Here is a 27,447-nt window from a genome sequence, read left to right as displayed (position 1 = left end):
GCTCAGAAATTGCTCCTGGCTTGGGAGACCAGGGATTGAACCAAGTTTTGTCCTGGGTCATCCACATGCAAGGCAAACTCCCTACTGCTGCACTATCTCTATGGCTCCTGACATATTTTGGTTATTCTTGTCCTCAGAGTAACTCTCCCGGTTACTGATGCCTATATGGTCAATGATAAAAGGTCAAGTCCATGGAAACAAAGAAGTTAATCAGATTCCAGAGGTTAGTTTTTGCCTTGCACCATTTCTCTCATCAAAGGGGAAAAAATCTGTGTTCAGTGGTAAGAAACTGAATTAAAGGCTCCTTGTAAGTTAAAACCATGTGAGTTAAAGGGAACATTGTAAACAGAGTGTTTATGGTAGAAGTAAAATACACTGTTTATGTCCTTATGTTATTTGAGCATAAAAATAATTGTAATATATTTTACTGGTACTGTTGGTTTAGCTTTTTCTTTCTATACTATTTTTATAGGCAAAGAACCAATGCACATATTTACTGCAAAAATCATGAATTCTAAAAATGTCCAGACAAATTCCTTATTTCCGGCTTGAATTTCCTATCTATGAAACTAGGTTATCTGTGATCTGAAATTTTCATCGTTTTAATGTTTTCACCAGAAATGGCCATTTATTCCAGCCATCAGCTATGAGGCAGCAGAAGCCCTATTTAAAGAGGTGATACTTTTGATGTGTTTGCACCATGGACTCCCTGCAGATCTTCCTCACTGCTCAATGGGCTCTGGAGTAGTTCGAAAATAAAAAGAAGAGTTCTCTTTGCTATGTGAACCAGCTCACTACTGGAGCTGCTCTTAGCAGAAGTGGTATAGTATGTACTCTACCTGCTCTCCACTCAGAATAGTTCTTCAATGATGAATGCCAGTGATCTTGTCTCTCATTTAGTCTCCAACTAGAGACCTTGTCCTACAGATCTAAGCCACAATACACACCCTGAGTGTTTAGTGTTTAGAACCTTACTCACAAAACCTAGGTCTGTTTATTCTCTAATGCACTATTTAACTATCTATCTACTGGCCCGTCTCCATTTTGGGTTATGAAACATCACAGACAAAAACTTAAAACATGGGCATCTCAATGTGCTTCTTTCCTGCATGAATTTTCTTTTGGACTCTACTATTCTTGTAGATGCAAGATAAGCTCCTCCATAGAACATTCATATGCATCTGTGTTAAGACCACCAATAAACTCTCTGGTTTTACCCTTCCTCTATTTTTTCTAACAATAGCGCAGGGAAACAATAATGGCAGATGCACATTGATAATTGTCTAGGTAGCCTATTAAGTGTTCTACTTAATTCTCACAATCCCACCATAAAAAATTATGAACAAAAATTTTAGTTTATTTATGATGAATCAGGATTATAAAAGTAACATGTCTGTTTAGTAGTGGAGTGGGAACTGTCTGATTTATAGGCCTTAATGAATTTCTAAACTCATCACCATAATTTGGAGTCTTAGGGGGTTGAAAATTCACCATGCTTATTTACCCATGCTATCTTGGCACCTTTATCTCTGTTTGCAGCAGTCCCCTTTTTACCAAGGGCAATTTATTTATTTTGAAAAGTGCATTTTGTCAGTCATTTCCTAAAGAAACTTTCTCAGTCTCTTCCTTTTGTCACCCATTATACTCAACTATTATATGTATCTAACTCTACTCTTCCAATGCTCATTTATTTGAATCTTCTTATCCAGGTCTTATTTTACACATATCAATTAAGTTTTTAAGAGTGAGGTGAATGGGGCTGATAAAATTTTCTTTTCCACTTGGGGATGGAATAACTCCTGGCTTTACTTCTCATCAGTTCTACAGTTTAACTTAGATAACATGGGAATGTAATGCTCAAACCCAGGGGAAAGCCAGTCAAGAACAGCCTCTTTCTTTGACTGGAGATTCCCACCCATAATTTTGCTTACAGTGATATCTATCAAATAAGCATCTATATGCAGGTGGCGTCACAAGGGCAAGTCCGGGCTTGCCCCTCTTACATGTAGATTTTTTTCTTTCCCCTTTGGTCTTTGACGATTCGGTGGGTTGACCTCAGGTGTAATTCTGAGAAACTCAAGGATGGAAAAAAAACAACTCTATCTTGAAGCATTTGCATTTCCTGAAGTCAAAGGACATGTTGACTTTTAGTTTTTTTTTTTTTTAAAAGAATCTTTTATATAGTTTCAAGTGAAAAGTAATACATGGGCAACCCCCTTTAAGAATAATATTGCTCAATCTGGGGGTGAAACCAAGGGTACTGGAGAACTGTTGATGGCATATCATGGGACGGTTGAGCTAGGGTTCAGGGTGGGATTTGACAATCATTTGTTTTTAGCACTATAAAAGGAGGTTAGCAGAAGACAGGGCAGCCTTCTGGGTCCAAATACTAAGTCAGGTACAAAGTCTCTGCTTGGAAGATGAGGCACACTTGCACAACACTCTCCTGTCTCCACATTTTAGTTGAGAGATGGGAAAACTTTGCCAGTGACAGATAAATTGCATTGTCAATTACAGATCTGAAAGCTCAAAAATGGGGCCCTACTGCTGTTTGGAGATGTGTTGATATACTTCAAGAGTAGATGAACATTAATGTGATGTGCAACATTATCTTATATATTTTATATATATAGTCTTGTGTGTCACCCAAAAAATTCAGGAAAGAATTTTTTGCAGTTACAAAGGCAGTTTCAAAGTGACTTGCACTCCTATATGCAGTTGGAACCCTGTGTTGCTCAAAATTTGAAAGCTGGACATGTAGAAAGCTAAACATTGTCCTGCTGCATTTATTGTCCAGCTAAATGTGAGGTCTGGAAGGGTTTTGTGTGAAGGACTGAACATTTAAGTGGTCTAAAGAGAGTTAGAATCCTCTCTGGACTCTTGATTATGTCTAAATGAAGAACAGTATAAAAAGTGATCTAGAAGGAATCTTCCAGCTTGTTCTAGCAGTCTGTGTAGAGCATTTTACAATTACCAGGTCTGCTGTAGATGGGGAGAAAAAACCTCAGTGAGACTCAGCTTCAGAGACTGTCATTATGAATATGTGACCATACCGCAGTAACAAGTATTCACTCAGTAAGTTTTCTAGCCCCTGTATGTGGTAGGAGAGGACTTTTATAATTCCAGTGATGATCTAAATTCTGAACAACATGGATCTATAAGATTTTACTTGCTTTGTGGAAATAAAAGTGAATCAAGAGATCACCTGACACATACTAGTTAACTATACAACACACAAGATGCCCATTATTTTACCCATGATAAAATTTGTCTTAGGTCAACCCCATTTCCACTCTACTCCTTAACATATATGTGTTATGTAACATATATAGAAAGGGGCCTAAAGAACCCTCCTCTTTTGAGGGCCAATGCATCTTTCAGACAAGTATTTTGTGTTTCTTCTGAGCACCAAGACCTTAATATGGGCAAGACCTGTTCTTACAAACAAAGACCTCTTCTAGAAGGATGAAGGATTTGTTGCTTGAGAGAGAGCGAGCCAGAGATAGCTTAAATTATCTGAGAGGATTTTTAGTGTTTTAGAAATCAGAATAAGGATAGCATGAACCCTGAGCACAGGACACCTTAAAGTTCCAAAAGTTTATATCTAAACAGGCCATCAGATGCCAATTCAACTGAGACCCTACTTTAATGATGTGATATATGGGTGGTAAGACCTGACCCAGAGATGCTGAATGTGTGTGTCCCAGGACTCTTCAGTGAAGTTACCTTAGCCGTGAAACTAGTTTAGGAGCACACACAGGGTCTCTTAGCTAGACCAGGGTCCACTTAATCATCATCTGTCTTTCAGCTATTCTACAGAGTGGGGTGGTTTAAATTCAGAAAGAGTTAGGTTTGTAGCATCATAGTATTTGGTTTGAAAACAAATAAAACATTGGGTAGTGCTGGAAAGCCTGCAACGTGTTTTCTGGACTCCCTATTGTGGAAAAATGCCAAGATGCAATTTCCAACAGTGTGTGGAGAGATGCTCAGTCATAAGTCATGGTCAATTGGGTTTACAGAAAGAACAAGAGTTCCCAACATGGCTTCATGGTGGCAAATTTAATCATGCCATTTGTTCCAGTCTGCTGGTATGTGACCTGAGTAATGAGTATCTGCCTGCTTAGATCAACATGGACATCAGGATAGAATAGAAACAGTATATCTCATAAATGGCACCTGGGTTTCACTTAAGACTTTCCACTTTTCACCTGTCACCTATCAATACCCACCATTAGCTACCACATCAACAATATGGCCGCATCATGCCCACTGATTGGATGTGGTGAAGATGCATTTTCCTAGTAAAGGAAAACCCCAATATCATAAAGAATATCCGTATAGCACATGACTTGGAGGAGACAACCAGGAAGTTAGAGTCTCTTTCTTCTTCTCTCGTCTTTTTTACTGGTTGTTATATTCTGAGCAGCCTAAGTACCACCTCAAGGAATTTGTTTAGTAAAATAAATGTTCTATTAAAAGTAAGCTTAAGGTATTGTTGAATGGATTCAAGTTTCTCCCTTGTTTACACAAAGGTTTTAGGTCACTTAACACTTCTGGGAAAGTAAAAGAATCCTGTTTTATTCTTTTGAAGTTATTGTAATCGTATAAAGGAGAGGAAAGATCCCGATGCACTGCATATTCTGAGTGCTGGCTTCCAAGTTCCAAACTCTGAGGGGCTTTAGAGGAAAGAGTCCCGAAAAGAACATTTTAGGGGAGAGCCACTCCACTGTCAGTATAATTTGGATCAAGTAAATCTTTTAAACTGAAGGTCATTTAAACCCAGTTCTACCTGGTCTTTTCCTTGATGCTGCTTTTTCAACTAGTGATGGAGAAATGAACTCTAGGAGGGGTGGTTTAATAAAGAAGGATGAGGCGGTAGGGAGGAATAGATAAATCTGGATTTATAAACAATATTTTGAAAATGTACTTTTATGAGCTCCATGTTGAACAGCAGTTAGTAAAAACAAATGGAGTTCAAGCTAAAATTCATTGGGATTTCTTGGACGCTCCTTGGGATTTGCAGGTTTTCTCAACCCTAGCCTAGTGCTCATATAAATTAAGTCTCTCTGCCTCTTTGGCTATTTCTTTGGAATTCATTCATATTAAATATCGGGCATGTTGAAGAGGCATACCTTTAAAGCCATTCTAAAGTTGTATGGTTCAATTTGCTAATATGTTGAATGGCTTTAAAAGGATACCTTCAAGTTAGTTTAGATCCGGAAATATGGAAGCAGTTTTTGAAAGTTAGGCTTCTAATAAGTTCTAAAAGTTGGGGTCAAAGGGTGATTCAAATTCTACCTTTGCTACTAGCCAAATTGTATGACTTTGACTGAGTTACACGGCCTTTTTTTAATTCTCCCGAAACAGATTCTAGTCGCCAATATTAAAGAGACTTGGGAATCTAGTATCCATCATCCTAAGTAGAGTAAGCACTGGTGAGCACTGAGTCCCAATCAGGGCTCACTTTGCTGGTGGGGAAAATCAATTTTAACACACGTGGTGTCCAGATAACACAGAGAAAAGACAGAATAAAGCCAATTTGAGGCTTTACCAGCTGTCCCTTTATTTCTCCCATTTCTTCTTTATTTTGCTCCCTTCTCTTTCCTCTTTCCCTTTTTTCCTTCTTTCACTAATTTTACAAAAATGAATGTGAGAAATGGAAAATCTAGAGATTCAGAGACATAATTGTAGTTTGTGTACGCTAAATTCAAGCATAAAATTCTTTTTGTTTCTCACTGAACTCATGTTTTAAAAATAATTGTTGTTGCACAGGCCACACCTGATGATGCTGGGAGAGGTGAGATACGTGATAACTAAGATAGAACTCAAAGCTTCATACATGCAACACAGCTGCATTGCTCCTTGGACCACATCCAAAGCCCTGGCATTATTGCTTTCTTTACTTTTCAATTCATCTTATTTTATCTCCTTTTATATATTTCTTCTCCTTTTTCTTCTCTCCTTTTCCTACTCCATATCCTCTCCTTTCCTATATCTGTTCCTTCTTTGCTCTCAACTTAGACCCTCTTCTTCACATCATCCCCTCTTCTCTTCTTTTGGGGCAAAGGTTAAGGATCAGGTCAAGGTCTCTTTAGAATTTTAGATTATCTCCCCAGGACCTTAATTCACTTTATTTTGAACAATCCTTTTCTATTTTATTTATTAGAGAGAATCATAATTCCACCTAGCTTTGCTTTAAGTAATAAAAGTATAAAAGTGGAGTTTGAGTAAGATGTTTAAAATAAGTGGGAAGGTAAATAAGTCTTTGAGATTAACCAAAGCACAATTTAGCCCATTTACTCAAAGTACCCCCCTACCATGATTTTTCTTAAAATATAAAAACATTAGAGAGGGGAGCATCTAAATTCTTATCAGTCACCTGACACAAACAGGTTATCTGTTATTTTCTTTCTAGGACAGCAGGGTATACCTCTTGAACTGGCTCTCCTGTTGTCTATGAGGTTTTTGGGGATGATACCATCATATTCACAGTCATGGATGTCGAGGATAGCTTGGCTTTAAGTAGGGCTAAATAGCAGGATTTAGTTCCATGAGCTTCCTCTGGGTAGCTCTTTTAGGTCAACTTTTTTATTTTTTGGTAAACTTTATTTATTGATTGATTGATTATTTTTGGGTCACACCCCTTGGTGCTCAGGAATTACTCCTGGCTCTGTACTCAGAAATCACTCCTGGCAGGCTGGGGTACCATATAGGATGCCGAGAATCAAACCGGGTCCCTCCTAGGTCGACCACATGCAAGGCAAATGTCCTACTGCTGTGCTATTGCTTCAGCCTCACTTTTAGGTTATCTTTTGAGTGATTATCATTTAGGGTTGACTTCTTCAGGTAGAAGTAGAGAACTAACCTTATTTGATCCCTTAGTCTTGCAAAAAAATTTGCACAATGTTTGGCAAGATGTTCGAAGAGGCTGCATCATTCTCTGCCTTTGGTACCTTGACATCAGCCAGAGACTGAATTGAAGTGAGGGTGGAGAGAGTGTATGATGCCCCCAAGAGACATTTAGGGGCCTCCTAGAACTTCTGGGAACATCAGGCAACATGTGTCAATTTTAGGAAACAAAGACCTCTTCTAATCCCATCAAAAAATGGGGAGAAGAAATGAACAGACACTTTGACAAAGAAGAAATACAAATGGCCAAAAGACACATGAAGAAATGCTCCACATCACTAATCATCAGGGAGATGCAAATCAAAACAACAATGAGATACCACCTCACACCACAGAGAATGGCACACATCACAAAGAATGAGAACAAACAGTGCTGGCGGGGATGTGGAGAGAAAGGAACCCTTATCCACTGCTGGTGGGAATGCCGTCTAGTTCAACCTTTATGGAAAGCAATATGGAGATTCCTCCAAAAACTGGAAATCGAGCTCCCATACGATCCAGCTATACCACTCCTAGGAATATACCCTAAGAACACAAAAATACAATACAAAAATCCCTTCCTTACACCTATATTCATTGCAGCACTATTTACCATAGCAAGACTCTGGAAACAACCCAGATGCCCTTCAAACAGAATGAATGGCTAAAGAAAACTGGTGGTACATATACACAATGGGAATATTATGCAGCTGTCAGGAGAGATGAAGTCATGAAATTTTCCTAGTACATGGATGTACACAGAATCTATTATGCTGAGTGTAATAAGTCTGAGAGAGAGAGAGAGAGAAACGCAGAATGGTCTCACTCATCTATGGGTTGTTAAGAAAAAATGAAAGACATTCTTGCAATAATAAATTTCAGGCACAAAAGAGAAAAGAGCTGGAAGTTCCAGCTCACCTCAGAAGCTCACCACAAAGAGTGATGGGTTTTAGTTAGAGAAATAACTACATTTTGAACTGTCCTAATAATGAGAATGTATGAGGGAAAATGGCAGCGCCTGTTTAGATTACAGGGAGGTGGGTCGGGTGGGGAGGAGGGAGACTTGGGACATTGGTGATGGGAATGTTGCACTGGTGATGGGGGGTGTTCTTTACATGACTGAAAACCCAAAACACAATCATGTATGTAATCAAGGTGTTTAAATTAAAAAAAAAAATAATAAATAAATAAAAAAAAAAAAAAAATTGTAGGGAGGAAGGAACTATCTCAGACCCTGTGGCCCTCCAGCTACAAAGCTAGGACTCAACTCATGGCCTCTACTGCCCCTTCCCAAAACTGGTTATAATCCTACCATTCACCTAGTCTGCAAACCCACATGGGTGTCCTGGTGATATTCAATGTCCCAGAACTCCATGCCAAAAGACAAGAAAACAATCTGTGAGAGCAGGTGTAAGGAAGAAATCTAGTTGCTGGAAGGATTTGTTGTCTGAAGAACAGGTGGGGAAGGGCAGGAAAGACACCTTCTAGTTTCACTAAACCTAAGCCTTCCTAGAAAAAGGCTCCAGGGAAGGCGTGCCTGGATATGAGGTCTTGCTCCACACCTTGTTAACTGTGTGGCCTCAGGTGAGTCTATAACTCTGTACTCCAGTTTCCATTCCTATAAAATGAGGCAGTAGAAACAAGTCAGGAAGCTCTCAGTTTGGATCTGTAGTATGATGTCTCATCAAGTTCATTAAATTTTATCTACTGGACTCTCAAAGGTAATCAAAGAAAGTTTATTTAAAAATTCTTTCCACAGAAAGATACACACAGAATAGTTTCATTCATCTATGGGTTTTAAGAAAAATAAAAGACATTGTTGTAATAATGCCCAGAGATAATAGAGATGAGGACCGGAAGGACAGGCTCACGATATGAAGCTCACCACAAAGGGTGGTGAGTGCAGTTAGAGAAATTACTACACTAACAACTATCACAACAATGGTAGTGAGTGAGAGAGTAGAAAGCCTGTCTCGAATACAGGCAGTGGGTTGGGAAGGAGGGAGATGGGGGCATTGGTGGTGGGAAGATTGCACTGGTGAAAGAGCTGTTCGTTGTATGACTGAAACCCAACTACAATCATGTTTGTAATCATGGTGTTTAAATAAATATATTATTTAAAAAAGTAAAAATTATCTCCAGTAACCCTCTAGGGAAGAACTGTCCTATGATTTATGGGTTATTAGTAAGACCCATGGATGGGACCAAGACAGTCAATCGTGTTCCTCAAATGAAAGTTAGTAGAATTTGAGCGTGTTCAGTTTGTGAAATATGAGGTGATGGTGGGGAGAAGGACATAAAATCAGATAAAAAGGAGATCCCTTTATCCATTACCCATGACTGAGAGCTGAGCCCCAGAACAGAGGACTGCTCCATGAGCTATCTCTCCTAGATGAAAAGGGAGTGAGTGGGAGAGCCCACTGTGATGACCCCAGTGGAATAATTTGTTGTACCAGTATCTGCATAACCTGGACTCATTGTAAACCTGAGTCCCACATTGGATACTGTTGTTAGAACTCTGGGTAATAAGCTATATTATAAGGTTTATGCAGTGAGCCACATATGAAATGCACATGTGAGATTCAGCACAAAGCAGAAGATTGGAGCAAAGAGGGACCAAAATGTGCCTCTCTCCTTCCTTAAAACCTCCTAGATTTCTCCATGATGTGACATGGGGGATGGAATGAAGTCATCCCAATTGGATGAGATATAACAGAATGGGTCCTGTTGTTGAGGATTGTAGGCTCAGCCAGTTTGCTGCTAAGTTTCTTGTTAGTTATCCCATTTCTCTATGTGGGTTTCTGTGTGGAAATTCTTCTCATCCTCATGCAGGAATATGCATGTAAAGATGTTTTCAGGTTTTCTGGTTCACAATACTGGTGAACACACAACCCTGGGTCTCCTTGCTCAAGGTGTAAGAAGCCAGTCAGCTATCCCCTGCCTCAGAATGGCAGCGGTGTCATGAATCAGATATTTTTTATGTTATAAATTTCATATATGTGGGTTTCCTGCAGCTCTGTGCCATCCTGTGGCAAGTAATTATCCTGTATCCAAAAATGCCAGCTTCCCTGACCTGGGACTGCTATTACTAGCTATTGGCTGTGGTCAGTCAATTTTATCCACCGATAGCAAGAGCCTTCCAGAGAAGATCTTGCTTCAGTCCTCTTCTACCTCAGTGACAAACTATAGTCTGCCTCTGGCTTTCTTCTAGAAGTTTCTGGAAGACAGTTAACCACCCCCAACCCCGCCTGGAAGGTCTCATTATATTTTTCAAGGACCATTTGCTCCTTGTGCCATTTTAAGAAGAATTTGCTGTGGCTTTAGATTTACTCAAGATTGTAGCGAACTTTTCTGTACTTATCCACTAAGTGAAATCATGGTAGTATTGGAAAATAGCAAAGCTGACAGGACCTTACAGGTTTGTGTAGCATCATTTTGTGGTGTTCGTTTTGGGTGGTATCATTTTGTGACTACACCACTGGGTATTTATGTTATACCCAATGTTTCTCAGAAACTTCTTTGGATCTGTGTTTAGGAATGACCCCTGGTGGTGCACAAAGGATTATATTCATCGTTAGGGATTGAGCCAGGGCTGACATCATGCAAGTAAAGTGCTTTACATGCTGTCCTATCTCTCTGGCTTTTTATTTTAGTCTTTTGCCCCTGAGTTATAGATGAGGTCTAAAGAAGAAAAGCTTTCTCAAAACAAACAAACAAACAGCATTTGCATATGCAAGAATAATTTCTGGAGACCAGGAATCTTGAAAACTTCTCCATTTTGCCTTTCTATTGCCTTAACAATTTTTTGAGTTAAAGAAAGTGCAGATTCGCATTTAAAATATTTGAGGAGGTGCACTAATCATTTACCCCTAAAGCATAAAATTTAACACAACTTGGGGTCCGGAAAGACAGCATGGAGGTAGGGCCTTTGCCTTGAATGCAGAAGGATGGTGGTTCTAATCCTGGCATCCCATATGGTCCCCTGAGCCTGCCCGGAGCGATTTCTGAGCATAGAGCCAAGAGAAACCCCTGAGCGCTGCTGGGTGTGACCCCTCTAGAAAACTAACACAACTATGCCTTAATTTCAAAAAATATTAAATAAGTAAGGCAAGAAAATGTCTCCCTCACTTACCTTCATAGTACGTCATTGACTTGATGGTAAGCCACACATGAAATTACCAGTATGATATAGTGGTAATGCACAGTTGAAGACTTATGACAACAGACCTCCTCCTCATTCCAACCTTTCCTTCATTCAAATCATTAATTAATGTACACTCTCTAGCATGACTCAGCTAGGATGCCCTGAGGGAGGTGACACATGGCATAAAAAAAGAATCCTCTTTTAGAAGCCTGCTCTGCCTTCAGAAGCTCCATGGGTGACTTCATGAAAATTGCCTAAATTACTTAAGTTTCAGTCTCTCATTTCAAATCAGGACCCCTCAGCTTCCCATGACTTTCTCAAAGGACAGAGGCTGAAGTACACCCCATGATCTTTAATAAAGTTTCCTAGACTGAATGAGGATGGTTATTATTATCTTTTCCTCTCGTTGCCAAAACATGAAATTGTAGTTGAAAGTTGTTTTGGAGTCAGTCTGTGTTCTGATAGCCATCATGATGACCCCAATTAACAGAAATTTTATATGTGATCAAGTTGCTTATTCCTTCCAGTAAATGTTAAATTTACTGGCTAAATGAAATTAGCCTCCAAAGGACAATTCAGTGATGTTTATGAATTGGATAGTTTGTACTTTGTCTATTTTGATCTTTAAATAAAATAAAATGACCAAAAACTAAACTAAGTTCACTAATATCTATTTTTTATGATAAAATAAAGGATATCAGAGGATGTTGGAGAGAGAATCTTGGGGCTTGCATGTAGTTGACCCTAGCTGGATTATTGGCCTTGTATGCTGCCTGAGCATAACTGGCTCACTACTGAAAACCCCTGAATACCACAGGAGTGACTTGGATAGTCCCCAGCAGTAAAAAGTTTTAGAACTCCTGTTTGGAAGATTGCCTGTACTCCACTCATAAAACATCTTAACCTCAGAAAAATGTAATAAAGCCTTTTCCCTGTTCGTCACTGCACTAGTGAAAACAATTTTAGGACAAAAATCTACTTTAGAGTTCCTTTGGTGAGAAACTAACCTTCTAAAAGGCTACAGTCACATTGCCTAGTCAAGGGTAACTTGTCACTGAAAACATGTGCCTGGTAAAGATTGCTACCATCTCAAAAAATGAAGTGTCGGGCCGGGCGGTGGCGCTGGAGGTAAGGTGCCTGCCTTGCCTGCGCTAGCCTAGGACGGACCGCGGTTCGATCCCCCGGCGTCCCATATGGTCCCCCAAGAAGCCAGGAGCAACTTCTGAGCGCATAGCCAGGAGTAACCCCTGAGCGTCACAGGGTGTGGCCCAAAAACCAAAAAAAATAAAAAATAAAAAAAAATGAAGTGTCAGCTGGCCTTAGAACTCTAAGTGGAGGTGTGGTTGAATGGTAGGAGTAAGGAGGGCAGATAACATGTACTCAGTGCATTTGTCTTTCTGCATGGCTCCATGAGATTATCGGTCCCTTGTTTGATACAAAGCTTGCATTGGTCTGTGGGTCAGACACATTCCCTGCTCCACCCTTCTTTGGTGAGTATAGTTTTCAGAACTCATAGTCATGTCTTCTTATTTTCTCAATCTATGTCAACTTCTGGTCTCTTAGGCAATATTTATTGCAATAGAGAACTATTTGCCTTAAAAGTCATTATTGTCTGACTCTTAGCAGAAAAAATAGCTGACTCGGCACTATACCTTGTTCTACTTTTTGCTGTTGTTGTTTTTTGTTTTTTTGGGGGGGCCACACCCGGTGGCACTCAAGGTTTACTCCTGGCTATGCCCTCAGAAATTACTCTCTGCTTGGGGGCCCATATGGGACGCCGAGGGAATTGAACTGCAGTTTGTCTTAGGTTAGCGCTTGCAAGGCAAACACCCTACTGCTTGAGCCACCGCTCCAGCCCTAACCTTGCTCCATTTTTACTGAATGAACTACAGTTATATTATAAGAATATCATAGGATAGTATATAATACTATAGAAATTGAGATCATATGTTGACAAAGAAATGATTATAATTCTTGCTTGAAAGATTCAGAATGCTTGTCTGTTTGGATAGTTTTTGGGTTTTATTTTGGGGCCACATCCAACAGTGCATAAGGGCCAATCCAAATGCATGGCTTGGGATCATTCCTAGTGGTGCTCAGGGTCCCTGTAATAATAATGGACATCAAATCTGGGTCTTCTCCATAGGAACTACACTATCTTTTGAACTCATATGTGGGCCTTTGGCTCTTGTGTTCGAATTACTTGAGGCACAGACAGCAGGAAAAGGGCAATAGAATTTTCTAGAAGAAAGTCAAGTGTCATGCTTTCATATGAGGATCTGTGTCTAGATCAATTTGTGCCTTCAGTACCCAAGGATTTCCTATTGTGTTTGTGCAAGTGCTTATTATCTGCTACCTTTTATTTGCTGTTTTACTTTGAGTTCTCTGGTTATCCAGTTCTGCTTAATAGCTAGCTATAATCTAAAAGGTTCTCCTGAGATGGATTAAGTTAACATTCTTGTGCAGAAGAATACTGGATTAGAAGTGAGGGCATCGGACGTCAACATAAGACCATCTGAGTTCTAGGATAGGTTCCAGACCTTGGTCTAGACTCTTTAATGAGTCTCGACTTAATCTCCTATTACAACGAGATATTCATTAAATAGCCTAAAATTTTCATCTTCAATATTAACCTAACTCTGCATATCATCATTCTTGATATCACTTAGAGATTTCTATCATAGTAGTGATCCATGAATTAATTAGTAATTTCAATGTTTGGAATGATGATAGGTGAGGAGATCTGTTTTCACAATTACCCAATTTTACTATGTAATTTGGCTACTACCAATTTTTAAAATTTATTCTTCTGTACTAGTTGCTGTGCCAAGAGCACATATGAAATATGTAAAAAGATATGACTTTTCTAATACTTTCATAAAGTGAGGTCATTATTCTCATTTCATAAAGCAGGATCTGAGGGTTCCAGGTTGGATGTAGAAAAAATTCATATTCAAGATTGTCTTCATATTTTAAGCTCTGAACCCAACACAGTCTATATTTGGGAGACCTCTCCACTAATTAGTACATTAGTGGTATGCCCAGTGCTTGCAGATGTCTAGAGGCCTATAAAGACTTCTCAGAAGAATCAAACAAGATACATTAAGTTAGCCTCAAACAGTCCCTTTCTCTGCTTCTATCCATTTTTCTATTAAGCTATGCCATGGTGTTTTTAATTGGTAATTGACTGTGATGTGATAGGGCCATTTTGTTGCACTTTTGATCATAATTCTCAGGTCTTACCTCCTTGCAAGGAGAATTTGTCTGGTGAGTTGTGAACAAAGTCCTGAAAAAGAATAAAAAACAAACAAGTGCATAAGGAGGGTATTCAATGAAAGAGCATCCAAAACAATGAGCAAATTAACTTAGAATTTGCATTCCATCTACTACTTAAATTTTAATAAATAAATTTCACTGACTTTGTTTGCAACAGAATTTCTCATCCATTTGCTTGACAAACTGCTGACCAGAAACAAAACTGAAGATTATTACCCACTTTTTCTAAAGGCAAGAAACTTTATTGGAAGGCAAAGGGTGTTGAGAGGAAACTAGTTAAAGGAAGCTTAGGGACAGAAATTTGGAGCTCTGAGCTCCCATTGCAGCAGTTTTCTTTCATCTCCACATGTGTGATTTTTATTGGTCTTCTCAACATGGGAAACATCATGTGTGGTAGGCATATAAGTACATGGTTCCTTTTCACATTTGATTTTTCAACCAGGGATGATATGTCCTAAACATACCTTGGTTAGGTACATTTATATTTCTTTTCTGCTTGGGAATTATGGACTAATTGATTTCCAGGCATTATAAAATACAATATAGAATCAAATTGTGTTTCTGGCAAGATAATATTTATTTCCAGCTTATATTTGTATTAATATATACAGATTCATAAATATATACTTCAAAGAGTTATTCTATATTTGTATTCACCTAATATTTTATATTATTTATTCTGTAATCAATGTGAACAATACATGGCATAATAAAATAAGTGTAAGCATCCACATATCTTTTTACACAAGAAAGTAAGAAGTGATAGAAGCAGATTGTCTTTTGAGAGAGGATCCTCCCAGATAGGGGAATTGGAGGGGATACAAAGAAAATCTTAATATATATTCTGAGAATATAAGCAGCAAAAAAGTTTGGACATGGTTTTTAACACCTAATAACTTTCTCAGAGACTAGCTTCCCCACCCAAATCTCCCTTTTTCCCTTGACTTATGGGGATTCTTCATATATCCTTCCAGTAAGGAACAAAACATCTATTTATCTCTTGACCAGCCTGGGATATCTTGCAGTAAGTTGTACTGAAAGATGAATACTTTTCAAAATGATGCTGTGAACAGTTGGATGAAAACATCTTTAAAGCCTCTTAAGAGCAAAAACTGAGCTGTTGCCTATTTCTCCTTTTCCTGGAGTTCTAAAGGGACACCAACAATTGTCCAAAGTTCCTTTACATTTCATCCTTTCTCAAGGACTCTTCCTTTGCATCCCATCAACAAGTCAGTTATTTTTATGATACAGCATTATTCTTCTCCAACCCAAGTGATGGTAAGGAAGTGAGAAAGTCTCGAAAGGCTAGAACATTGATCTGTAAACGAGGGATTAAGATGTTTGAGCTTTGACTTTTCAGACAAAAGGAGAAGTTGACCCAAAAGAGCCTTAGCTTTCTGATCTAATAATTGAAGACATTATTTCTTGAGTTGAAAGTTCTTAGCCTAACTAACAATGCTGTGGTATCTCTATTACGCAGGCATTCATAGGAAACTTGACTTCATAAAATTCCCCACCCGTGAATGACAACAAACGGCATTTCAAAATTTAATAAACACCTGATTTACTGTCACGTATTCCTGTGACGTGCATTTGCACAAAGTGAAACACCTACGATTGAAGGTGGTGCTAGGATGGTTAAACTTACATGCTTCCCAGGAAAGTATCCAGGGCCGATGAGGGGCGGCTAGAACAAAATAACTGATGGAGTCACTCTAGTGGCCAGAGCAGGAGGGGAAATACCAGAGAATCTTACACTTTGCACATATTGAAGGAACACTTGGTGTGCGCCAGGCTCTGCATTAGTCATTGGATGATACCGCATGAAGCTGATGACTTAGTCATGAAAGCATTTGTATTACAGAAATACAAATCAATATCTAATTAGAATGGCAAGTTGTGGCAAGAGCTTAAAAAGAGAACATTCTAAAACAGTGTTCGGGCCTATTAACCTGTCTCGCAACCACCTGGAGAATTTGTTATGTTACAGACTGATTCATTCCTTTGTATTGGAGGATGCCAATGCTAGAGTATCAGCTTTCACTGATGCTCTGAGTCCCCAAAATATACTTTGAGGAGTAAAAAAAATTGCAAAAGATAATATCTGGGAGAAAGATCTAAATCTATGTGGGATGGAGTCAGGAAGACTTCTGACTGTAAGTTGTAGATTTCCTGGCATCCTAACTTCAGGCTGGAGGATGCTTACAAATAGTTTCTTAATATGAAAAGACTTTGGGCACCCAAAACGAAAGTGTGACTCTATCTACTTCTACTAGTTCCTGGGATGAGGTCTCTATAGCTTCCCCTTGTTACCCCACAACAGTAGAAAAGACCCTAATGTCAGAACCAGAGGTGGACCCACATGTCTTTCATGTAAAATATAATTTTACAGAAAAGGAAATAAAGACATTTCTAATTCAGAGGTAGATTCTGTACTGAGATTCTTTAATGACTCTCCACTGCTCCTGGAGAGATGCTGTCTTTTGCAGTCAATAATAGACAACTCATTCTTCTCTCTATACTTTGCTTTGGGTGATACACTCAGTGATATTTGGGTGTTACTCCTGATTCTTTTCTCAGAAATTTTTTCTGGCAGGGTTTGCAGATTCATATGTAGTACCAGAGATCAAACCAAGGAGATCAAACCAAGGTATGCCACATTCAAGACAATTTATCCCCTGTACTCTCTTTCTGATCCCACAGCCCATTCTTCTTCCCTCTTTCCTCTAGCTGGTATTGCAGTTGGAGGCAGAGAAACAACATATAAAGAGGTGTTGACTTGCAAAATGTGTTGGGAACTAGATGCTCTAAGAACCAGGTTAACAGCCGTTCATTTACTCTTCTTTCTCAAAATGTGTTCTGATCCTGAAATTCTCCCCTATGTCTCTTCTAAGATCTCTGTCCTTTCTAGAAAATTGTGAACTGTTTTGTTCAGTCATTTGACTCTGAGGAGATAGTACATAAGGTAAACAGAGACTTAAGACTTTCTCAATTCCACAGCATAGCTCAATAAAATCTCCATAGATTTCAGCCAAATATAAGTCCATAAGTGCATTTCTTTTGTTTCAGATTCTAGGTGTTTGATGGGTGTACCTAAAGCATTTTTATGTGTATGTGGGGGTGGGGAAAGTTTGAAGGAACTGTCATGTTAAAAGGCTCATCCTCAATAAATTAGGAAAACTTAAGTCAAATCATTTACTCTGGACTCCAGTTTCTCTTTTCCTTTGACTAGTATAAGGATAGTAATCCTTTCCTTCTCTGGATTGTGCTGAATATAAAAAGACATTGCACATAAATTATTAACAATGCTGTACCATAGTCATTAGTTTGGTTTCTCTTTCTTGATCCTAATTATGTGATGAATTTGTACCAATATCTTGGAAGGGTCATTTATTTTAATAGAACAATTAGATACAGGGATATATATCTCCCAAATTTACCACTGACAAAAGATGCCCTCTGAATGAGTGATGAAGGGCACCTAATAACCATTATCTGCCAGTGGGGATTCATAGCCTCCTCCTTGTGCTCTTCACATTGTCCTGTAATGTGGGCTGTGGAGCTCTGAAGAAAATGTCTCTTATTTTTAAGGTAACATGATCCAGCATCTAATGAAGGAGCTTACTTCTCTGAATAGGATTTTTTGATCAGTTTGGTACCTGAGATAAAGAACTTTGAAGAGTCATTTGATGATTATAGAAGGTATTACGGAGTGCGGGAAAAGGATTCAAACTCAGGTGTGTTCACTTGGAATACAACACTCTTTTTTTTTTTTTTTGGTTTTTGGGTCACACCCTACAGCACTCAGGGGTTACTCCTGGCTTTATGCTCAGAAATCGCTTCTGGCAGGCTCAGGAGACATATGGGATGCCGGGATTCAAACCACCAACCTTCTGCATGCAAGGGATGCCTTACCTCCATGCTATCTCTCTGGCCCCATGAATACAACACTCTTAATGCCATTATATACTACCACTCTATAAAGAGCAAGATGAACCTGGAGTGAAATTTTTTCCTATAACTTGATGGGAAAGGAAATGACAATCATTGGAAAGCCCCAGAGAGTGATTATATTGTCAATCAATCAATGCCTTTGCTTTGATTTATTTAGTAAAAGTGGAAATCAAACCAGAGAAGTTTGAGGCATACTGTTAAAATGCTGATTCTGATTTTGTAGGTCTGGTAAATATGAAACGCTTGAGTTTTATGTTTACTTTTTGTTCTGATCTTGGGCTCATATCTGACTGTGTTCAGGACATACTTCTGGATCTGTGCTCAGGCATCACTCCTGGAGTGGTTTGTGAGACTCTATATAGTGCTTATGATTGAACCCAGGTCTGCAGCATAAAAGGCAAGCACCTTACCAACTGTATTTTATCTCTGGCCAAGGTTTCACATCTCCATTGAAATTGTATATGGTACCCTTGATGGACCAGGTTACATTTTGAATGACTAGGGTTCAAAACCATTATTCTAAAGACAGTCAGATAGTCTGAGGTCTTTCTTCCCCAAGAGATGAGATGTTAAATGCAGAACGTGGCTCAGACTGGGTTAAGGAAATTTTGAAGACAGGCTTGTATTTTGTTTTACTACCAATACTTGTTGGCATAATCTCCCTTTATTCTTCTATTGTGTCTTCAGCATTAATTGACCTCTCCTATGACTTCACTACTATTCTCCTTATGTCTTGGACTTTCCGTGCTTTGACTATGTTCTAGTGATTCTTGGCCTAACCTTAAATGTCTTGCTTGCCTCATCTCCCTGACATCAAGTTTCCAATAGAGAACCATTCTCTACAGAATTCCATTTAATAAAAAAATTAAGAAATGATAGAATTAAGCAGCATTTATTCTCTAGCTTTTACTGTATAAGATGACACATGCACACAAGACTCATCAAAGAAAATCAAAACTGCTGAGGGGAGATCACTTATACCTTTAAAATATGAATCTATGTGTTTTCCAATAATAAATAATAAGTTTTAAAAAGTACTCTTTTCCAAAATAGATATACAATTGCCACCATTTTAAACAAGTCAGTAACAATCAATACCAAGACTGATATATTCTGACACCTCCTTTCAGTCATGGTGCAAATATTTGCTATATTTCTCAAAAAATGTTTTATCTGAATATAGCCTAAAGGAAGCCCTTCTACAAACACACCTGGATCACCTGGTAAGCAAGAGAAAATACACATTTTGATGAAGCAAGTTTGGTTTGAAGGCTAAACATTTTTACATATAAGAACTTTCCAAGGGGCCTGAGAGATAGCATGGAGGTAAGGTGTTTGCCTTGGATGCAGAAGGTCTGTGGTTCAAATCCTGGCATTCCATATGGTCCTGTGAACCTACCAGGAGTGACTTCTGAGAGCCAGGAGTAACCCCTGAGCACTGCCAGGTGTGACCAAAAAACAAAAAAAAAACATAAAAGAAAAGAAAAGAAAAGAAAAGAAAAGAAAAGAAAAAGAAATTTCCAAGAATGTCCTTTTTAAATAGTAACATTTAGTTTAAGCACATAGATGTGGTTTTTGACCTTAAATTCTGTGTTTCAAAGAATAGTTCAACTGTCAGAGATATTTTTTGAACAGGTGGAGAAATTAAAATACAATCTATATATTATTGTTAAGTAATATTATTGAATTAACATAAGAGCTTATTATCATAAGCTTATCTTATGATAAAAGGTCATGCTATCTGTAACTTTGTACATATATTTGTTGTACAAAGTGTTGTACAAATATGGCAAAAATTAATACAGTAATTTAGGACAAATGGTATAAGTGTTTACTACCTTATTTTTTCATAGATTTGAACATTTTTAAAATGACACTCTGGGCTTAAGATAGGATACTCCTAATTCTTGGAAGGGATAACTCTACATTCTAGCTCTTCAAATTCCTTTGTTTCTTCTAAGAAGATATTGTCTTCTGTTCCTTGACCTACTGTCATTCTGTTTCATTCTTTCCCAAATCAAGTTCTTGGATATTTTGATCTTATTTCTCAATTTAGAAAACTTCAAAAATACAGAGATCTTACCCTATCCAGAGTACTATTTTTTTTAAGTCCAGCTCAAAGTTTGCCACTGTAAAGACTTTTAATATATTTTTATTAATATTTTGGATGCACCGTAGCACATAATTGAATAGTGAAAGAACCATAAGATATTTCAACTCACCCTTAATTTTCTTTTTTAATTTTTTCTTTGGTTTCCTTTCAAATTATCCTTATTTTAATTTTTTGACTTTGACTTTCTTTTTAAAACTCACCCCTATTTTTTTTTGCCACACCTAGTGTCTCTCAGGGGTTACCCCTGGCTCTGCATTTGGTAATTACTCCTGACAGACTCAGAGAATCATATGGGATGTTTGGGGTAGAACCCAGGCTGCATGCAAGGCAAACACCCTACCTGCTGCGCTACTGCTCCTGCCCAACATTCCTATTTTTATTTGAGCTTAAAAACAAACAAAACCTACCAAAAGTAGTCGCTGTGCCAAAATGGATTCTTGCACTTGTAAAGTCCTTCTATAAGAATAAATTAAATTTTTTAAAAAGGAACATTTTTTTGCCTCTATAATATACAAATGCAGATACTTTTTCTTTTTTCCAGAAAGGTTGTCTTTGAAGAATTAGTGATCTTAAGCCTTCGTTCTGATTTTTGGGAATGTACTGTATGTTTCATTCTATAAGATGCACCTAGCCATAACACACACATAGTATTTAGATGCTCTCCTCCCCTGCACTCAGGCTTCAGCTCCAGGTGGCATTCACGCCATAGGATGCACTTTTCGGAGGAAATGGAAAGTCTTATGGTTCAAAAAAATACGGTAAGTGAATCTCATCAAGTACAAGATAAATCCAACTTCTGGGATTATTAGCAGAAATATCTCTAAAATTGAAGACCACAGAATCTTTTAAAATGCAAGTGCTTCTATATATCTTCTTACCAATAATTATTGTCCCTGTAGGAGACAATATTTTTTTTCTTTGTTATATAAATGAAGGGAGATTTAATCCTAACATGGAAGTATACTCTGTTGTACCTACTCAATAAAGTCAATTATTTGTTCTATATTGACATAAGTATTTATTGGTAGGCCTTTACTTCTTCAAGAGTGTTGGCACAAATTGACTCTCAGAAGATTAATTAACAATATTGACTGGTGTGAAAATATACTTGTTCAATTTAAATTAGTGGGAATTTGTCCAACATATATATTCACAATATATATATATATATATATATTCCAATATATATATTCACAAGCGTACACCGAGGGCACAAACTCTAGAGAAAAAAATGTTTCTTTCACTGAATGCAGTTAATTAAATTTTGAAGCATTTGGATGATAGAATACTATGTGACTTTTAAAAAGAATGAAGTATATGTCAACATATTGACATGAAAGATCCCCCCCAAATTTACTGTCAATTTAATGCAAGTTAATGTTTGCATGTCAAGAAATACATTTACAAATTTGCTAGGATAATACATGTGGCCTATTTGTACAGATGATATACAAATTCTTTAAAATACATGGAAGCAATATGGTCATAGTGGCTATCTTAGGGAAGAGGGATTGACTGGGGACAATATAAAAAATTTTTACTTTTCTTTGTTTTTCTCTTATTTAATTTTTGCTTTTCTTAGGTAATGGGAATGTAATATTCTGTAATAAATAGATGAACTGATAGAGAATGTGGCTCTAGTAGAAGATGTCTATTGTGTCTGTGAGTCTTTCCGTGGAGTCAGTGCCCAGTATTGTGATAACAAGTAATAAATAAGTCCTTATTTCTCATTAAGTATCAAGGTACAAATGTAAATAAATAAAATAAAATAAAACCACCACTGAGTCTTTAAAGACATTGCTTCATAGCACATTCAATAAGCAAGAGAAAACCAGATATTTTTTGGCATTAGAAAAAAAAAAACAACAACAAATTGGCAGTGATCAGAACAATGTCCTACCTATAGTAGGTACTGAACAAATATTTGAGATTAAATTTATATATGCTTTTTCCATCTCTCTCAAAGTGTTTGAGCATAGATTTATTTTTTCTTTAGACCAAATTTAAAGCAATCATTTTCTTTTTCTTTTTTTTAATTTCCTACGAGCCCTTAGTTTCTCTTTTCTATTCTGAGCTCTTGCTATATCTTAGACAGAATGATCTCTGATCTTTCTTCTCTGTCCATCAGAAATTGTAAACATTTAGCCAGTCAACCTGAAAATCTAATTTTTGGTGGTTTTTTTTTTTAACAGATTGTGATAGAAATAAGTCTGTCTCATTGTTTTGTGATGTCACGTGACAACATTCTATTATTTGTTATATTTATGACTTATTATTTTTACTTTTGGGGGTCACACCCTGTGGTACTCAGGGGTTACTCCTGGCTCTGTGCTCAGAAGTTTTTCCTGGCAGGTTAGGAGACCATATGGGATGGCAAGGAATCAAACCCGGTAGATCCCGAGCCTACCATGTGCACAGCAAAAGCCTTACCCATGGTGCTATCACTCTGGCCCTGACACATTATTCTAAATGTTGTCTACACATGCTACCCTTGCTTAAAACTGAATCTTCTGAGGCCAATGAACCCATTTTAATAAATCTTTATTCCTGCCTTTATTCGTCTTACACAGAGTGCAACTCATTTCATTTGTAATAGTTGGTTATGAGTATTAAGTTCCTTAAGTCTCTCCCATTAATTTCTTTACCAGATGTCCTGTTAGAGACCTCTCACTTGTCTAAGGTCTAAATATCCTAAACTTGCAGCTCTTCCTGCAAGAAGCCTTCCCTGATAACTGAGTCAAATGGCTCTCTTTCTTTTGAGCTCTTAGAACAGTTAATATCTGAACCAGAATTAGACATGATATGCATGACACAATAAACTCTTAATGTGACAATTTTTTAAGCAAGTTAATGATGTCATTTAGGCTAAGCAATCATGGCACACCAAACCATACTATCAGATTGTATAGTAAATCTTCACATCCAAACATGAAGAGTTGAACCCAAAAAATAGATGCCCCAAAAGATGTAACTCCCCAGTGAAGCCTGGGAAACATTTTTGAATGCTTTGATGCTGTTCATACTAAAAGAAGATAGTATTCTTATGATGCTTCCCAGGAACATGTTCAGTCTACCACTTTCTCTGAATACTAGCATAAGCCTTATTCCCTGTCTGTTCCTCATTTTTCCTTATATACAAAAGCAAGGATAAAAGATTCAATCCTATTCTTTCAAAGAAATAATATAACTAAAAGTGAAGTTTGAACACATTATATTCTAGAGTGCTCTCTAGAATTATATTACCATCACTTACCCCTATGATTTCCTTCCTTCCCTCCTTCCTTCCTTCCTTCCTTCCTTCCTTCCTTCCTTCCTTCCTTCCTTCCTTCCTTCCTTCCTTCCTTCCTTCCTTCCCTCCCTCCCTCCCTCCCTCCCTCCCTCCTTTCTTCCTTCCTTCCTTCCTTCCTTCCTTCCTTCCTTCCTTCCTTCCTTCCTTTTTTCTTTCTTTCTTTCTTTCTTTCTTTCTTTCTTTCTTTCTTTCTTTCTCTTTCTTTCTTTCTTTCATTCTATCTTTCTTTCTTTCTTTCTTTCTTTCTTTCTTTCTTTCTTTCTTTCTTTCTTTCTTCTTTCTTTTTCTTCTTTCTCTTTCTTTCCTTATGTATCTTTTATACATTTCCATTTCTCTCTTGCCTAGTTATAATTTTTTAGCTAAAAAACTTTCTAAAGACTAGTTTTATTTAAATATTGCTATATATAAGAATATATTTCTAGTTCCTTCAAATTATAAACAATTATAGGGTCTACACATAAATAAAAGGCACCCTAAATTTTTTTAGAATGCTAATCTCATAGATGTAGAACAAACCAGTACAGTATAAGTTTCAGATAATCTACTACCCAAATAAAATTATTGGTTTTACTTTCTTTCACTTTTCTGAAGACCTGAAACTCAAAGCTTTATTTAGATTTCAAAACTTGATGACACTTGAGAAATAGGCCCCAAAGCCAAAGCAATTTAAAGCCTGGTTCTATTTTAGCAATTTGAGAGAGTATTGTACCTTAGGCAACCAAAGGACTGGAACAAAATGGGCAGAATTTGAGAAAAGGAAGCTCTAAAGTAACGGAAATAAATGTTTCACTTTAGCAGAGTGTATGTATGTGTGGGGGAGACAGTCTTACATGATAAAAATAAACAAAAAGTCTGCTCTCTTAAAAGGGACATGAGCCGGAGAGGTAGCATGGAGGTAAAGTGTTTGCCTTGTATGTAGAAGGACTTTGGTTTGAATTCTGGCATCTCATATGGTTCCCCAAGCCTGCCAGGAGCGATTTCTGAGCGTAAAGCCAGGACTTACCCCTGAGTGATGTTGGGTGTGACCCAAACGCCAGAAAAAGGGACATAAGGAATACATATTTTGAGTGCAACATTTTCTGTAAAATTCACACTAGTAGATTTTCTGTAAACACGAATTTCCTTACACAGGATGAAGCTTCCTCCTTTATCTCTTCTGTTTTCATAACAAATGGCTCTATTTGCTTCAAACAAAATAAATCTCAGGAGACAGATTGATTATACACTGTGTACCCACAATTCTGTATAGTTTTCAATTTCCGAGTTTGTTTGCAGGGAAAAGGTGTTAAAAACGTATCTCCTTGCTGCCTCTGTTGCCTATGTTTCTTGTGACATCCAGGTTAAAAGCAGTGTCTGAGGAGGAAGCTTTCAATTTGCCCTGTGAACTTGAATGCTGAAATATGCATACATGTTTAGGTCCTATCTTTTGCCTCGTAAGACCTTGGCTTCTGAATGATCTTGGCAAAAGATGAAGTCTTAGGAATTTCAAGAACTTAGGGACTGAAAATATGGAAATTCAGAAGTCAGCCTAAAGGCTTTTGGATATATAATAAGTCGTAAAAACTTGTTATCAGATTTCCTTATTGCTTTCTTCCTGAATTAGTGTGTTGTACTCAGCTAGATTTAAATCTTAATTTCTCCAGGATCTGGACCCTGCTTGTTGGTTCATCTCAGTCTGGAAAGTTTTGAGACAACGGCTCAAACCTATTTTTAAAATTCAGATTGATTTGAGCTTGAACTTCCCTTATCTTACTTACCCTCTACTTTCCCCTATGTGATATATATCCTTCCATTTTCATTACCTTCTTTCTCTCTCTCTCTTCTCTGTCTCTGTCTCTGTCTCTCTCCCCTGTTTCTCTCTCTCTCAACCAATGTATTAGTTGTATTAATTTAATCCCAAGATTTTTTCTAGGGAAGAAACATACACAGGGCAGAAAGGAAAGGGAAGGAAGAGAGGAATCCACTTACCGTCCTCTGAACTACCAACACCATAATGGTGGCCATGGCGAAGATGAGACACAGAGCCAGTGTGGCTGTGGTGAAAAAGACACAACTGCGACTAGTGGATCCCAAGTGGCCGGTGTCGGAGGCTGCTGGTACATGCATGGTTGTGTCCTGAGAAGGGGCTACTCGATGGAGTGCCTGCTGCAGACCTGGGTCCATTCTTATATAGTCCCCTCCACATCACACCTTATCTCTTCTCATCTGAGTCGGTTCTGGGCCCATGTCTGTTCCAAGGATTCTCCCCCTGCATCCTGGATCATGTGACTTGGAAAAAAACCTTCATGGGCTGCCTTGCAGAGATACTCTTCTCCGGGGGCGTGAGGCAAAAGGCGACAGCGAGGGTGGGGGAGAGGCTCATTTTCATTGCCAGGGATTCGTTTGAGTGCAGAGAAGCTGTAGCTACACAGAAGGTGGCTGATGTCAGAGGGCGAGTAGGAAAATGACAGTTTCCCGTGAGTGTGTGTGTGTGGTGCTCATGTGTGTGTGCGTTTGCCCACAAAGACGTCTGTTTCATATAGACTCAGCAGTGAAACTCCTTCCTGCTCCAGAAGTTGCACCTTCTGTTTAGCAAGATCAGAGGCATTGGACCTCCTGGGAATGTCTTTTGGACAGGCCTCTGGGAAGCTGGGCTCCTTGACCCACAAGGAATCCATTTATCACCATTTGAACAACCTTGCCTCCTGTTAAAATTTGAAAGTTTGGCTCCTTTCTGAAGAGAAAAAACCCTCACCTAATGTAGAGATTTATCCAAAGGGAGGCACAAGAGAAGCTCATAGCAGTATGAATTGATGGTGGTGGTAGTTGGGGGGAGATTCAGAGATATTGCTTGAAAGTAGGGATCTGGAAATGATGATATTTCGAACACCCACCATAAATGTCTTGCAGGATTTATTGGGATCTGTTCAACTTCGCTGACAAACTTGGGTCTGCTATGAACTCAAAAAAAGAGGAAGGAATTAGTGGTGAGGGTGGGGGTGGGGAGTGTTATGGTGCAGAATGTGTGTGTAGAGGGCGTGTTTTATGTGCACAGGCCGAGTGTGGATGGTGGGAGTGTAGTATGCATTAGTGGTGCGTGCTCTGTGTGGTGTGGCATGTAGGTGATTGTGTGTGTGTCTTTTACTGTTGACTTCTGCAGTATCAGATGCTGTGATCAGAGCTCTATACTTTGCCTTGCTCTCCACCTTCTGAGTCGGTTCTGGGCCCATGTCTGTTCCAAGGATGGGAAAGCAGAGACTCAGGAGGCTTGGAAATGATCTCTATTGAAGTTGGAAACATGAATCAGTTACATGATTTGGGGTGCCTACCTATAGCTTACTGAGAGCAAGCTCAATCATTCAACTATCTTTGTACTACAGAATGGAAGCTAGAGTTATATTTAAGCCCTCTTGCTTGTAGACCTTGGATCCTTGTACAAATACCTCTTTTGCTCTCTCCCCATTTGAATCCATTGCCACCAAGAGCATCCAATGACCTGTTGATGTAAGAGTTCTTCATGAATAGAACTAGACTTGATCATGGTCTCAGGGAATATTTGTTCTAAACACTCTCGTGGACAGAATCTAGTATTTAGATTGAGACAAAAAAATATACTCTCTGGGGAAACATAGCTATGTTTACTAATGATCTCATTTCCGAAACATCATTTAGACTATGTGAATCATTACGTGTTTGGTGCCTCCAGATGAAGCATTCTAAAAACTTTATTTGGAAGTAACTAACTCTGTGTAGAAACCCTTACTTTCTGTTCATAGGTTTACATTTCAAGTAGATAGCTGCAAT

At 38.2% G+C, this 27,447-nt stretch overlaps 1 protein-coding gene across 1 annotated transcript in view; it reads right to left on the bottom strand.

Moving 5' to 3' along the window:
- Window positions 1–25,827, bottom strand: part of TNFSF8 (TNF superfamily member 8) — a 29,331-nt gene extending 3,504 nt beyond the window's left edge. The window contains exons 1-2 of the mRNA XM_049774216.1: window positions 25,633–25,827; window positions 14,276–14,318 (exon numbers count right to left, since the gene is read on the bottom strand). Coding sequence (XP_049630173.1) covers window positions 14,276–14,318; window positions 25,633–25,827 — 238 coding nt within the window. The remainder of the gene's footprint in view (window positions 1–14,275; window positions 14,319–25,632) is intronic.
- Between the last annotated feature and the right edge of the window lie 1,620 nt (window positions 25,828–27,447).

Source organism: Suncus etruscus, chromosome 5, assembly GCF_024139225.1.
Source record: "Suncus etruscus isolate mSunEtr1 chromosome 5, mSunEtr1.pri.cur, whole genome shotgun sequence".
Taxonomy (NCBI): domain Eukaryota; kingdom Metazoa; phylum Chordata; class Mammalia; order Eulipotyphla; family Soricidae; genus Suncus; species Suncus etruscus.
Note: the sequence above shows the minus strand (reverse complement) of the source record. Positions and strands in the feature narration are given on the sequence as shown.